General features: G+C 36.2%; 2 protein-coding genes across 6 annotated transcripts in view; both read right to left on the bottom strand.

Moving 5' to 3' along the window:
• Positions 1–3461, bottom strand: part of LOC134311807 (von Willebrand factor A domain-containing protein 5A-like) — a 33581-nt gene extending 30120 nt beyond the window's left edge. For all 3 annotated transcript variants that reach the window (XM_062993486.1, XM_062993495.1, XM_062993492.1), the window contains exon 1: positions 3275–3461. In XM_062993486.1, coding sequence (XP_062849556.1) covers positions 3275–3314 — 40 coding nt within the window. In that variant the 5' untranslated portion in view covers positions 3315–3461. The remainder of the gene's footprint in view (positions 1–3274) is intronic.
• Positions 3462–9838: 6377 nt separating this feature from the next.
• myrf (myelin regulatory factor) overlaps positions 9839–15074 on the bottom strand; it is a 51722-nt gene continuing 46486 nt past the window's right edge. For all 3 annotated transcript variants that reach the window (XM_062993461.1, XM_062993476.1, XM_062993468.1), the window contains 2 exons: positions 14908–14982; positions 9839–13107 (listed from right to left, as the gene is read on the bottom strand). In XM_062993461.1, the coding sequence (XP_062849531.1) occupies positions 13012–13107; positions 14908–14982 (171 nt within the window). In that variant the 3' untranslated portion in view covers positions 9839–13011. The remainder of the gene's footprint in view (positions 13108–14907; positions 14983–15074) is intronic.

The raw sequence follows: 15074 nt of genomic DNA, 5'->3' as shown, positions 1-15074 counted from the left end.
AGTTTTTAACTTTATTATTTAACAAAATCTTGAAATGTAAGTGGATGCCTGAGGAATGGAGAAGCATAATGGCTCCAATTTTACAAATAAGGGTGATGTGCAGAGCTGCAGCAACTACAAAGGCATACATTTTTGATGATGGCATAAATGATCCACTGTGGCAACCCCAATGGGAACAGCCAATAGAAATTATGAACTGTAAAAAATAAAGGTTGCAGTAGTTATCTATTACTGCTATCTACTATCACAGATTACCTATTACAGTAGTAGCAACATCTGCTACAACAGCAGCACAAATCCCACAGTATGAGTACAGCAGTAACTCATAAACTATAAAAATACCTACAAAATAAATACAGTAATAAATTATATTTTTGAAAAAACACTAAAAAATCAAGAAATGTAATACAATTAAGGTTGTGATAGTTACCTAGTAATATCTACTACTTACTTTAACTAAATTACAAAGTAAAAATCCTACAGTATGGGTACTATAATAAATAATGAATGTAAAATAATAATTTAATTAATAATTTAATGTAATTTTTATATATATTAAAGTTGTACTAGTGACCTAGTGAGTTGCACTACTTACTACAGCTAAATCAGAATAACAAATCCATAGTATGAATATGGTAATAAATTATATAATGTTGTTATTATTGTTTTTTATTATTTTATTATTATTATTCTTGTTATGTTTTAGATGCTTCCATGTTTAGGGGTTGCCACAGTGGATCTGGTCCGGTTGCCCTTCCTGATGCAACTCTTTTAATTCTATCCAGGCTTGGGCCAGCACTGTAAGCACACTGACAAGTGCACTTCCCAATGGCTATGTTGCACCTCACAATAGCTACACTACTACAGCCCGCCTTGTGTAAAAATTTACATTGCTTCATTTTTTTGTTATTGCTCAGACTCAGACTCCGCTTTATTGTCATTCAGAACCATGTACATGATTAGAACGAAATGCAGTTACTTAGGTCTCGGTGTGTGTAACATAATAAAATTTATAAAACGGATAGTTCCGGTCCTAAAATCTGATTGGCTGAGCCGCGTTCGAAGCCGTTGTAAAATCCCCGATAAACGCACACCTATGACCACCTCACATCATTCCATATTAATACGCCACTGAATAGAAAAAATTAATGTTATTTTCGCCCTCATGTTGCCTAGCAACACTGTTAATCGAACTATTTTGCGTCGCGGAAGAATGCTTTATTGTAAGTTTATACACAATAAATACATTTATGAATTAAACATTGTTGTATTTATTATATTTTATGTTGACCGCCGTTTTATAAAAGCAATAAGCCACTCGAGACCGTACGTTACTGTTACGATTTTAGCACGGGGAAAGAAGTTTTAGGCACTCCGCAACAGTGGCGGAGCCAGACAATTTTCACAGGGGTGGCCAGACTGAGACCATTGCTCACACAGGGGTGGCACAGAAACTGATACTTTTTTTATGTGGTCACTCACTCATTTACCTATATAGACAGTGAGTGCCATGTAGAATTACATCACGAAGACCTACTAATAATAAGCTTTATTTCTCTTCATTTTCTTTGACAAGTGAAAAAACAAAACATAGCAACCTTAACATTATGAGGAAGAATTTCAAAGATATTCCTTTGCAATAATTTATCATTTGGCTGCCAACTTGTGTGTACTGATGAGACTCCCAGAACATGCTAGTGTGAATGCATGGAATACTAACTTTAATTTTCTTTCAAGAATATGATACAGACTGACCAACACTATTAAGCCAAATCAGCATTGAAAATTAACTTTACTTTTAATAGCCTTCTACAATGCTGGAGCTTCTTAAAACAGAAGATTTTCTTTTAAATATAAGTGTTATTTACCTGCTATTAAATTGTTTTCCAACAAAATTCGCCCAATTTGGCGGATAATCGCCCAATCTGGCAACACTGGAATGCGCAGAGCCAGCTGGCGCTTTTACTCGTAGCGCGCCACGAATACTACTAAATAGTACTACTGTACTTCTGTAATTGTGTTGGTGGTTGACATTTATGTTGAGTGTATTACTGCTTTGATGAAGAACTACTTATTTAAGGTGCGCTGCTCCTGCGTGCAGAAATGCTTCCGCAAAAAAATTGCCGGCAAAGCGGTGGTGGGGGGGGCCAGAGGGGTGGCCGAAGATTACTTTATGGTGGCCATGGCCACCACTGGCCACCCCCCTGGCTCCGCCCCTGCTCCGCAACGTCATCCCCGTGCTAAAATCACAGTAATGCACAGCCTCTCGTGGCTTATTGCTTTAATAAATAACAATAACTATGTTAAGTAAAAATTTAGACTTAAAAAACTAGAAGAAATAACTAAGATGACGTATTTTAAATATTTACATTTGCAAATATTGCACAAGAATTTAAAGTGAATTTAAAGTGAATCTAAAGTGCATGATTCCAAAAATATAGCAGCAGAAAATGGCAACACCCGATCACAGGTGTTTAAAGTGACTGGTGATTGGTAAAGTGATTTATTATTCTGCAATATATGATTTATAGCTGTTCCTCCTCCTTTTTTATTTTTTATTTTTTTTGTTTTGTTCAAATACTGGCCAATTTTTTATTTCTGTCTGTCTGTCTGTCTGTCTGTCTGTCTGTCTATCTTTTTGTCTGACTGTCTATCTATCTATCTTTTTGTCTGACTGTCTATCTATCTATCTATCTTTTTGTCTGTCTGTCTGTCTGTCTGTCTATCCATCCATCCATCCATCCATCCATCCATCTATCCAGTGTATTAATACAGTAGGACTTTTATCTTGTGTGGGAGGTGTGACATGTCAGTAACTTCAAACCTTTAATACATTTTCAACAATTCCCTCAGTTTAACTCAGATATACTTTTAAGAAATAACAGTAAAATATTCAAGTGTAATTTATTTCTTGTTTACCTCAGAGCGATGACTTTTTATTTTAATTAGTTATTTATTTTGGGTTGTTTCTGACGGAGACAGAGAAGTATCTCGAATATCAGGCGCACGCCCAACATCGGCTAAACTAGCTTCACCGCAGTAGTAGGAGATTTTCCTGTTTACATGATCATCAGCTGCAGCATGAGACAGCACTACTACTACACGACTCGCTTCTCCTTCTAAACATTGTAGACAATTCAGTAATAAACAAACCTCACTGAAATGAAGACTGAAGCTAACCAATCACTGCAATACTGAAAACAGTGTCGCATTCAAGTCTGAACGTATCGTATACTATAACTCCGAACTCTGAGTACATGTACTATATTCTTACCTGGTTCGTTCTTGTTGGTCAGTAATCCACAGTTCATCATGCTGTACTGCTGACGTTTAGCTCAGTGTTGATATGAAGTGTGAAAGTAAGTGAGTTCACTCAGACTGCACACTGAAGTTAGAGTGAGTGTGGACTGTGGAGCACAAACAGCTTTAAACACATTAATTTCCGCCTCCTTTGCTTGAGAGAAACATATCCAGCAGTTCAATGAGTCACCACACTGTGGCAGATGGATTACATTAAAGCTGTAAAGCCCCATTTTACCAGAAAATGACACACTTCTCTGCTACTGTATTTTATTTTGGAAAGGGTGGGAGACCTTAAAATCATACATGAGAAAACTGGACCAATAAAGTCATTGTGTTTGTATGAAATACAAGAGCTCCACATGACTTTTCATAAATAAACCCTTTCCCTATATGATACAAACACAGTGACCTATCATAAATGCCTTTGGGTAAAATAATGTTCATTTTTCAATTAACTGGAACAGCTTAGAAGAACATTTTCTATTTTTTATTTTATTTTATTAATTGTATCAGCATTTACAGCAGTTGTATAGTATCAGTACAATATAGAGTAGTTGTACAGTACACTACACAACGATTGTGCAGTGTACTGTATATGAAATGAATATCACTCTTAAATAGAATTATTATACAACCCCAAATCAGAAAAAGTTGGTACAGTATGGAAAATGCAAATAATAAAAAAACACAGTTTTCCTTACATTTACTTCGACTTTTATTTGATTGCAGACAGTTTGAACCCATGATAGTATGTCATATTTGTCTGCTCAACCTCATTTCATTTGTTAATATACCTCTCTGCATTTCAGGCCTGTAACACACTCCAAAAAGTGTTGGGACGGGACAATTTAGAGCAAGTAATGAGGTGAAAAAAATAAAATAATGATGTGATTCCAAACAGGTGATGTCAACAGGTGATTGTAATCATGGTTTGGTACAAAAGCAGCATCCAGGAAAGGCTGAGTCTTTGATGAGCAAAGATGATCAGAGGATCTCCAGTTTATTAACAAATGAGTGAGAAAATGATTGAAATGTTTAAAAACAATGTACCTTAAAAAAAAAAGATTGGAAGGAATTTGCATATTTCTCCCTCTAAAGTGCATAATATCATTAAACCATTCAAGGAATGTCTTAAGCTGAACGCCCGTGATCTTCCATCCCTCAGACGGCACTGCATCAAGAACCGCCACTCAACAATAGCTGATATAACCACATGGGCAAGGGATTACTTTGTCAAGTACTACAATACAGAGTTACATGCACAAATGCCACTGCAAAAAAGAAGCCTTATGTTAACCACGTCCAGAAGCTGCAATGACTTCTTCTCTGGGCTCTGAGGCATCTAGGATGAACCATCACACAGTGGAAACGTGTATTGTGGTCAGATGAATCAGCATTCCAGGTCTTTTTTGGAAAAAAATGGACGCTGTGTGCTCCAGACCAAAGACGAAAAGGACCATCCAGACTGTTATCAGCAACAAGTCCAAAAGCCATGGTCTGTCATGGTATGGGGCTGTGTCAGTGTCTTTGGAAAAGGTAATTTACACTCCTGTGATGGCAGCATTAATGCAGAAAAGTTTATTGAGATCTTAGCGCAACATATGCAAGATTTCATCAAGATGTCATCTTTTCCAGGGATGTCCATGCATTTTTCAACAAGACAATGCAAAACCACATGCTGCACACATTACAAAGGCATGGCTGCGGAAGAAGAGGGTACGGGTACTGGACTAGACTGCCTGCAGTCCTGACCTGTCCTTAATAGAGAATTTTGAAACGAAAAATGTGACAACAACGACCCCGTACTGGTGCACATCTTAAGACGTGTTTGCAGGAAGAATGAGACAAAATAAAATCTGAAACACTAAATCACTTGGTCTCCTCTGTGCCAAAACGTCTTTTAAGTGTGGTGAAAAGGAATAGTAACATTACAAAGTGGTAAATGCTTTTTGTCCCAACTTTTTTTGAAATGTGTTGCAGACCTGAAATGCAAGAATGGATGTTTATTAATAAATGAAATGAAGTTGACCAGAAATATATCAGGTGCATCTTGTCTGCAATAAAATAAAAGTCAAAGTAAATGTAAGAAACTCTGTGTTTTTTTTATAATTAGCATTTTCCATGCTGTTCCAACTTTTTCTGATTTGGGGTTGTATATACCCCTACACATTTATAGACTCTGTGGTGTTAAAACAAAAACATTTTACATTGTTTTACATTGTATGGCACAAATCTATTTAATCTATACATGAATTCCTAAAATAATAGCGGGAAATTATTACAAATATATAAAAAAAATTCAAGATTCCTTTTGTTAATTATGTTTGGACAAATATGACACAATCAGAAAGAGGCAGTATCATTTTTCTCATAGCTATTCTATATATATATATATATATATATATATAAGTATATCTATAATAATATGATACTATTTTATAACTATTTACTAAAACTAAAAGGTTTTACTATTGCTTGTCTGATGGGCTTACTGTAACTCATATATTTTCTGTCAGGCCTGGATTAATAACTACAAAGTATGAGAGAATATGAGAGTAGGGAACACCAAATGTATTTGATGTTATTACTGACACAATGCAACCACCAGTGACTAAAAAAAAGAGGAAGTAAATGATTAATTTGTGTGGTTGTTTAGCATGAGTTTAGATACGTTATGTGTCTGGTATTGCTTTACACAATAAATATCATGTATTGGATATTCCATGCTGTCAGTGTGTTTGCAAGGGTTTCCACCAGGTACTCCTATTTCTCTCCTCTGTGCAAAAACCTGTTAAAGGTGTATTGGCTCTACCTTGCAAAAACATATTAGGTAACAGAACAGAGCATGCATTATTATCACATCACTCATGCACACGTCCACCCATGTAATCCTAACAACTTACATGATGGCAGGGTGGGACAACGAATCTCAGATGAGTCACATCTTGGCACTTGTGATAGCAATAACTCACATTTTGGCAGGGTGGGTAAACGACTCCGAGGACCACCTCCAGGTGATAGCCCAACAGAGGTTAAATACCTGAAACTCCCCATTAGCTTTAAGAACTCAGGAAGCCTTTCGGATGAGAGGTGAAATGTCTTCAAAACGTCCAGTTGCCTCCAACTCGAGGATACTTTGAACACCAAGCTAAATAGCACTTAATCAAAGACTAAGTAGAAAACATGTACACTTCTCTTAAGACCTGATTCCTTCTCTGTATCACTTACCTGCTGCTTACCTGAACTTTCTGCCATCCTGGCATCGAAATGGCAAAGAGCAGCATCTGAAGGCATAGGAAATACAAAGAGGGCCCAAGGCCTTTTTTTTCCTCATTTACATACTGCAAGGTTGAGGTTACTGTTGCTACATGTACCTGAACCTGCAGATCCACCTCAATGCTCTTCAGTGGAACTGAACAGAAACCACACGGAAGCCTCCAAAATTATAGTGCCCCATGTAGGTAACATAAGGAAGGAAGAAGTTTAAACCACATTACAGTTCTAAAAGGCATATATAAATTAAAAATCAAACAAATACACAAAGTTTACATATGTTTATTTGGATTTTAATAAATATTTTGAAAGCATAAATAAATGTAATCAGAAAAGAATATTAGCATTATGGATTCCACACATGTATTAAATAACACTGTATCTACAGCAAATCTGTAATGAGATAAAACAAAAACAAAACCCGCAACTGTCAAAGTCAATATAGCAGGTGTCAGACCACAGAATTAACATCAAACCAGAACAATTTAAAACTGGGAACTAGAACAGGGAGGCCAGGAAAATAAATAACTAAGTAAGCAGGAACCAGGCAGCACGGATCACATTTACAGTAAAACACATGTAAGACAAGAGCAGAAGTGTAACGTATTCTAGAGTAAAAAGGATTATACTGAATTATTGTTATTGTTTTACTCTCCCCTTGGTCTCCCCTTGGTCTGGCATTGTGGTTTCTATTTATTAGCTCTCCCAATTACCATCGCCTGTGTTAAGTCATTTTTCATTTAATTTTAACCAGCTGCTTACTGCTTGTCAGGGAGCATTTGGTCTGGCACCACCTGAAAACACTGGGTGCAGCACACTTCATAAGTGAAACTCTAGATTCCTACAAATGACTGCCAACCTGACTTAAGTGTTGACTAACCAGCAAGCCACAAACCCTGTAGAAATGGGCGAGGTGAGCCTAATCCCAGCTGTTCCATCTACTTCACTGCTAACCCCACAAAGATCTGTTTGATGGTTCACCAAAAGACTGTGGGGAGTTTCTTTTGCAAACCTTTTTGTATATAACGTACAACTCGGTACATCTCACACTGAGGCCAAGTCACCTTCCTCATCTCACAGTACAAGAACAGCAAAGAGTGGAGCTTGGGTCCTTTGAAAGAGTTGAGCGGATGTTTAAGACAGTGTTTGACAACCCAGTGGAAGGAATGGAAGCAAGGGAGGAAATCCTTAATCCTTGTCAAGGCAACAGAACCTAACCTTATGCACTCCAGTAGTCCACTGCATATTGAAGGGGCCATTATGTTGACCTACAGGTGGAATTGGCTTGCACCCTGGACAAGCCAATAACCCTTTTGGTCAGGTTAGACAATCTGCAACAATCCAGAAAGCCCATGAGGAACCTTTCTAAATTTGAATGGCCATGCACCTGTACCAAAACCCATGAAGATCAATCAACTTCTGCTATCATCAGAGGAAAAGAGCTGCCACCTGAGAATAAATATTTGTTTATATTGTGGAAGTAAAGGTCATTTCAGAGCATTGTGTTTTAAAATGTCCTTGTGGGTCGTCAGGACAGTGAGTTCAGTCTTTACCTGAATATTCACCTACTTGTGTGGTAAAGTTGGGACAACAATTCTTCTGATATTACAAGGATCATAGACCTATAGCTGCCAGGACTTCACCTTCTCCACCACTAATGGGCATTATGAATTTCTTGTTATGCCTTTCGGTCTTGCCAATGCACCAGCAGTGTTTGAGTCATTCCTGAGCGAGGTTACAGACTGTTACAGAATTGACAATACAATTTCCAATTTAATTAAACTGATTTTATTCCAAAAATGTTGTAAAAAACGTAAACAGGGCTCAGAAAAATAAACCTCACAAAACTACAGCAGGGCAAAGCAAATATCATCAGCTGTCATTAACTTTTGCAATTGGGAATGGACAACACTTTAGTATGGTACAAATTCTAGTTTGGGATGTGTACCGTGTTGTACTTTAGGGTACCATAAAATGTAAAACATGCTTAGTTTTGCTTCCTTACTACTTTTAATATCCTTAATACAGTGTGGGTCTACACTTCGGAAGGGATAGGGTATAGTGATGATCATAGCATCAAGTTGGCTGCACAGGAAGGTCAGCTTTCTCCAGTGCCCTCTGTCTCGTATCACTCATAGCAGACTAGCACCATATAATGCAATTCACGTTGTGATGGTGTGAATCCAACTTATTCTTGGTCTTCCCCATCTTCTGAGTCCTTCTAAGTCCGGTCATAACACTCATTGACTCAGTGTTGTCATGTGGGTTCCTCATCACATGCCACAGTAACATAACCTGCATGACTCAGTGTGGTTCAGTAAATCCTTTTCTGTTCTGACTATGAACTTGTTTACTGGTCATCATCTCTATAAGATTTTCAGCAGTTTTTTTATGCTTTTGTTCTCAAAGGCCTGAATGCATCTTTCTTTTTTTTTTCATCAGTGTCCAGGCTACACTTCCATATGTGGCTACTGTGGTCATCAATCATAGCTTGGTGATGGTGCTAATTTACTTGTTTTTGCATATCTGTGTCAACCATTACTGCCATGCCTACTGCCATTCTTGACCTCTCTTCACTAGCACATTTTTTAATATTTGATACTCTACTAAGAGTGTTTGCCACCACTTTTGCATGTTATATTCCTTCACAGCCTTCCCAATACTATACACCAACTCCTGTAATACTGGTGATGGGACCAGTAATTCAATGTCATCAGCATACCTTGTTGGACTCCCTTTCTTACCCTGAACCATGCCTGAATATGTCATTGGCTGTCCTGCCACCAGCATGTTGTTGGCTATTCAGATTCCATATCTTAAGCAAATCTTGATAATCAAAATTGGTCACACTGTACCATGCCAAATACCTTTGCATCATTAAACCAGTGAAGCATGAATAAAATGCCTGACTAATTTTCTGTTGCTCTCTCCATGATGAGTCTCGGTGATCTGATCCCTCCATGATGAGTCGGTTGGTGATCTGATCCCACATGCCTCTTTGATTTTTTAGATCATTTACTAGTAAACACAACTTTATATGTGCACAGTGATAAAGATAGTTTTATAGTGGACAGTCATCTGATATTTAAGTTTCTTTTTCTTGTTCTTAATCAGTAAACAACCAAAAATGAATACAATGGCATGTATTCATTCTGCATTACACAAGGAACAAACTACAATCAAATGCTCACTGTCCATGTTGTTTCATTGTGCTCAGAGTTTCAGGCTGGCCGAAAGTAAATGAATTAGCACAATGCGACTCTCAGTTTTTTAATCATTTTTAATGAAAGTATTTGCATGCATTCATATTATGTGGTCAGTACACTTTCATAATAAGAACACAAATCATTATAGTGGTCATAAAATAAGTGACATCAAAAATTAAAAACCTCAAAGGATCTTGGGCATATGAGTAAGAAGTGCTTAAGTAAGCTATTTTGGTTACTCTTTAGTGCACACTGGGCTTTGAGCCATAGGGATTAAAAAGAACATTAAAATATAAAAAAAGAACAATTTCATTATGAAAATAAACAACAAGCATCAAAAAAACTTTATATTTGATATTAAATGTAAAATCAATTCTGAATATAATTGTTATACTATATTAAATTATTTGATGAGGACATCAAAAAAATGAATGTTGGTAACTACACAGAAATAATAAAATCTGAATTTGTTATGCCGTATTCTTACAGAATATTATAAAAGCAGTTCAGTGTAAATAAGGAAATCATTAGATAATGATATTTACAGTGCATAGTCTGGAGCTGCCTATTGTATTTTCAGTAAGAAAAAAGGCAGTATGGCTATAGCTACCTATATTAGGAGAAACATTAATCATAATGCTTCCATAAACATCAACTTTAACTTCCTCTCCCCTCTTGCTGCTGTGTACTTAAAATATCTTTTATCGATTTTACAAATTCTATCACAATTATTATAAACACAGTTATGTGTTTATAATAACACCTAATTGTGATCAAGTTGGCCATACTACCTATAATGCTACTTTTTATGTAAGAAAACAGGGTTTTCACACTTGGGTTAAACACTTGTAACAATATAAACTTATATTAAAGAGTTATAAGAAGTAGAGCCTTAGCACTTCACTATCATTAATCAGCTTGAGTAAATCTAGCATTATGTATGGGGGCATTTTCATCCAGGGATTTTGGTGACTCATCAGGTGAATGTTTGCACCATAGGGTGTGCTCCGTACTGTAAAATGGTCTTATGCTTATGCCTATTATACAGTTATGAAAAACAATCACTAGACCTTTTCTTTACCAGATTACTGCCCAAACTGTTATTATCCTTACTGTAATTAACAGACCAGCAAATATTGTTAGCTAAAAAACTTACTTTGGCTTCCTCTAAACCAAAATCTATCCTGATATAAGAAAATCTGATTGAAAATTGAGGAGTCCAGTTTTGTCAACCTCTTATTTTTGCACTTTGTGAGTTGCTAGTAAGTTTGTCATGTCTTTTTGTTTTTGTTGAACCATGTTTGACAATCACCATTTGAAAATGTTTCTTGGAAAATTTGAAATACAAAGTTTTAATGTTGTGCTTTTATTATTTTATTATTATACTTTTATTATAAGTGTAATACAGTTATATTTAGTGGAGCCATATCTTAGTTACTGTTAGTAAAACTACTTTTTACTTTTTTGTTGCATGTATGTTTTTTTCTTGTGTTTCTTTGTTTTTTGATACTGTTAAATAACCTTTTTTTAAATTTACTTAAGTTTTATGTTACTGTAAAACACAGACCAAAATATTATTTAATGACAATAAGAAGCAAATTTTTTATTATTACAATACTATCAGGATTGTGTGATGACACCAACAAATACAATGCCATCAGTAAGGAATATTATTAAATTAAGTTAGTTGGGGGCACAGCGGGATATTCCACTAGCGCACCAGCACCGAGTTTCTGAACTCCTCGGTTCAAAACACAGTGTTGCCACCGGTCAGCTGGGCGCCATCTGGCGGGCATAATTGGCAGTGTCTGCAGCAGATACTAATTGGCCGCGGTATCTGCAGGGTAGGGGTGGGTGGGTCTTCGCTGTGTGGGGACCCTGACTGGTGGAAGAGACGCCTGTGCAGAATGCAGGGGCGAGAAGAGGGCTGTACACGTGTCGGAAGAGGCGTGTACAGTGACATGCTCTCCTTGGATGCAATCTGGTATCTCTCAGCAGCGGAAGACAAAATTGAGTGTGCTAGATCAGGAGGAAAATGGGTAGAAAATGCATTAAAAAAATTCTTTTTGTTAAAATTACAGGCCTTTTAGGTTTTAAAATGTTACTAATTTTTTGGGAGGGTTGTAACAGATACAGGTCTATAGTTTAATATTACAGTGGATATTTTATAAGCATAATCTGAAATACTTCATATTCTTCCAGAGGTGATTATGACTTATTTTATTGCTTGGTAATATTGAAAACAAATAATGTATATCTGCAATCTCTTTTTACATTATTTATACAATGTTCAGAATGACATACCAGACAAAAGACAGACATAAAACACTTAAATCCACAATAAAATAGTGCTTAATTAGAGGAGAGTTAACATTAAGAAGAAGATTATTTTTCTTTGTACTGTAATCTTTTTCCCCTGAAGAACCCAGGCACTAATAAAAAACGCTGCTAAAAACAAAGCAACATGATGTTATGACAAGGTGATTGATTATAATTCACAAATGGATAATCCATAGAAATAAAAACAAGAAAAAAGAAAAAAATGTTAGATACATTTATACAAACATTTATATTGATGACTTTTAAATGCTATTTTTTTGTTTTCTCTATTCATAAACAATAACCATTGCAATCCATTGTTTCCAATGGTGAGAGTGTGTTCGTTCCAGTGTATCCATGCAGTGTGTTCCAGTTTCTTATTAAATCCAGTGATTTTTTTAAGTTCCAGTGATCCATTAGATATTAGAATACTATAGCTTCAGTGGCTTAGACCTACCTTCTCAGTAACAACAATACAGAAATGACTACTTTGTGTTGCTTTCTGGCCTATTATTCTTTTCTGTATTATATTTATGGCAGGGGAAAAATACACAAGGAAACACATTACAACAGGAAGTCGGTTTGTGGAAATAATTCAGTAGTAAATCATGTTTAGAAACACCAGTCAATAATCCTGTTAGTTTATAAAAATGTTCAGAGACACACCCTCTTGATATTTATCTTTAGGTTTTTGTGTAGTAAGGGGTATGTGTGTGTGTAACCATGGTATGGATTCAGATCTTTTACAGATAGGAAGAAAGGTATGTTTGTTCAGACATACTTTAGATGAACATTTTGGTTCTTGCACGTATCCGTGTGTTACCAAATCACAGAGTCCTTAAGCAATCAGAGCAGTAAATAAACCAGTTTAGGCTGTAGTGCAGAAACTCCTTATTTATTTTCTTCCACATTAGGTGCAGCTGGTTCGAATAAAGAAATAATAATCGGAGAATGATGTAGTGCCCTGTTCCTTCTTTTCCTTTGATTCAGAGCAGTCCGTCTCCTCCTGTAAAAATGGAGCAGTAGGTTAAAAGCATATTTTACCACTTCTGTAAAATTGGCTCCTCATTTCAACAGTTGTAACTGAGTGGTTAAGGTACTGGACTAAAAATCATAATAACCATAAGGTTGCTGGTTGAAGCCCCACCACCACCACCGAGTTGTCATTTTAGGGGCCCCTGAACCAGAGATGAGGACTCGGGTCTGCGACTCATTTCAAATGACTCGGACTCGACTCATGACTCACAAAAAAATGACTCGTAAACAACAAGAGTCGCTAGCATCAGCATGTGTTACCATTAGTCACATGTGACAAGCTCACTTCATTTGAACATTTTCGTTACCTTTAGATTGGAATCTCACTTAAAATGTGGGAATACCCTATGTAGTGCACTTCACAGGAACAACTAGGGTGAATGGAACACTCCTACAGAATTGGTGCTAATGGTTGAAAGAACCAATCAGACCTTCTGATTTAAATTTTTAGAAAGAAATGCTGTTATTTGCATTTATTGTTTGTGTCACACAGATGACGTGTCAATGAAACGCTTGATTGGCTTTCTAACGAGTTCGTCTTTTACTTCACAACCGGGAAAAGTTTGGAGGTTTTTAATTATAAGCACATTTACAAAATAACGGATTATATTCCTAATGGAACAACACACGGTTATAAATTTAGAACATAAGCTAAGGTAAGCAGTGATTATGATTTATTTGCTGTGTTTTGGATTTTGCCGCTGTGCCGTGATTTATTGCGTGCTTTTGTTTTGCAATCAGTTTTAGCTTTATACTGGTACCTTCTTGTTACGGAAATACATTAATTTGCACAATGACTAGAAAAGTAAAGGCACTAAGTAAAATGGCAAAATACAGTTGCTAATCTGTTGTTGTTTTTTTATCTGAACTTACATATTATTTATTTCTACGCTACATTTCCAATATATGTTTTGTGTACATTATATTGACTCGTGACTTGACTCGGACTCTAGCCTAAAGACTCGTGACTTGACTCGAACTTGTATTTTGTGACTTGTGGACATCTCTGCCCTGAACCCACAATTGCTTGCATTGTAATTGGTATAATTGTATGACGCTTTGGAGACAGGCATCTGCTAAATGCCATAAATGTAAATTTAATATTCATGCTGATTAGGTTGTCAAAACATGGTGCTCGTGTTATTTTAATTTTGGAGAAATTAAACCTCAATGTACTGAAATATCATGTGGCTTCAGTTTAGCAATTAATTAACTTCAGCTTTATGACTCTTTCCAAAATACAGTAAAAAATGTCATTACATATAAATTATAAATGTTTGTGATTGTGTGTAGGCCTAAAATCTAAATACACTGATGTGCCGAAATATAAAAACCAAATAATAATGATAATGTTATATTACACTTTTAAAGTTATCTGTAATATATTCATTTGATTTCATTTTGTTGTTTTACCGCAACTTTGCTTGTGGTGGGTCCAGCTTCCCTGAAATCACTGGGTACAATTCAGTAATAAACCTGGGACAGGATAGCAATCCACCGTGTTGCCTCTAATTCAAAATCCCGGAATCATGATTACTCACCTAGTATGTTTTTTGAAGGTGGAGAAAAGAGTACAAAGAATAAACCATGAACACAAAGAGGAACCTGCCTTATAGACAGTTACCAAAAGAATAAATCCAATCCAGGTCCTCAGGGTTATGTTACCTGATTTGCCATAGTTCAACCCCCTTCAAAAATGCATTGTGCTGTATTGTATTTTGATCACATGGGTGACTAGGAGGTGATAAATTATTCAATAACATTTACTCACAGAGAGTGACATGCGGAAATGATAGGCAACTTCTTGAAATGATGCCACTGAGATGGACCACAAGTGACTGTTTCCCTGTAAAACAAATCATGTAGTATACTTTAATACGAGAAATTCAGAAGTAGAAATTTAGTAATCATTTACAGTTTCATTTACATGACATAAAG

Source organism: Trichomycterus rosablanca, chromosome 1 (genome assembly GCF_030014385.1).
Source record: "Trichomycterus rosablanca isolate fTriRos1 chromosome 1, fTriRos1.hap1, whole genome shotgun sequence".
In the NCBI taxonomy this organism is placed as follows: Eukaryota; Metazoa; Chordata; class Actinopteri; order Siluriformes; family Trichomycteridae; genus Trichomycterus; species Trichomycterus rosablanca.
The sequence above is the reverse complement of the archived record's forward strand: the minus strand, read 5'-3'. Positions and strand labels throughout refer to the sequence as shown.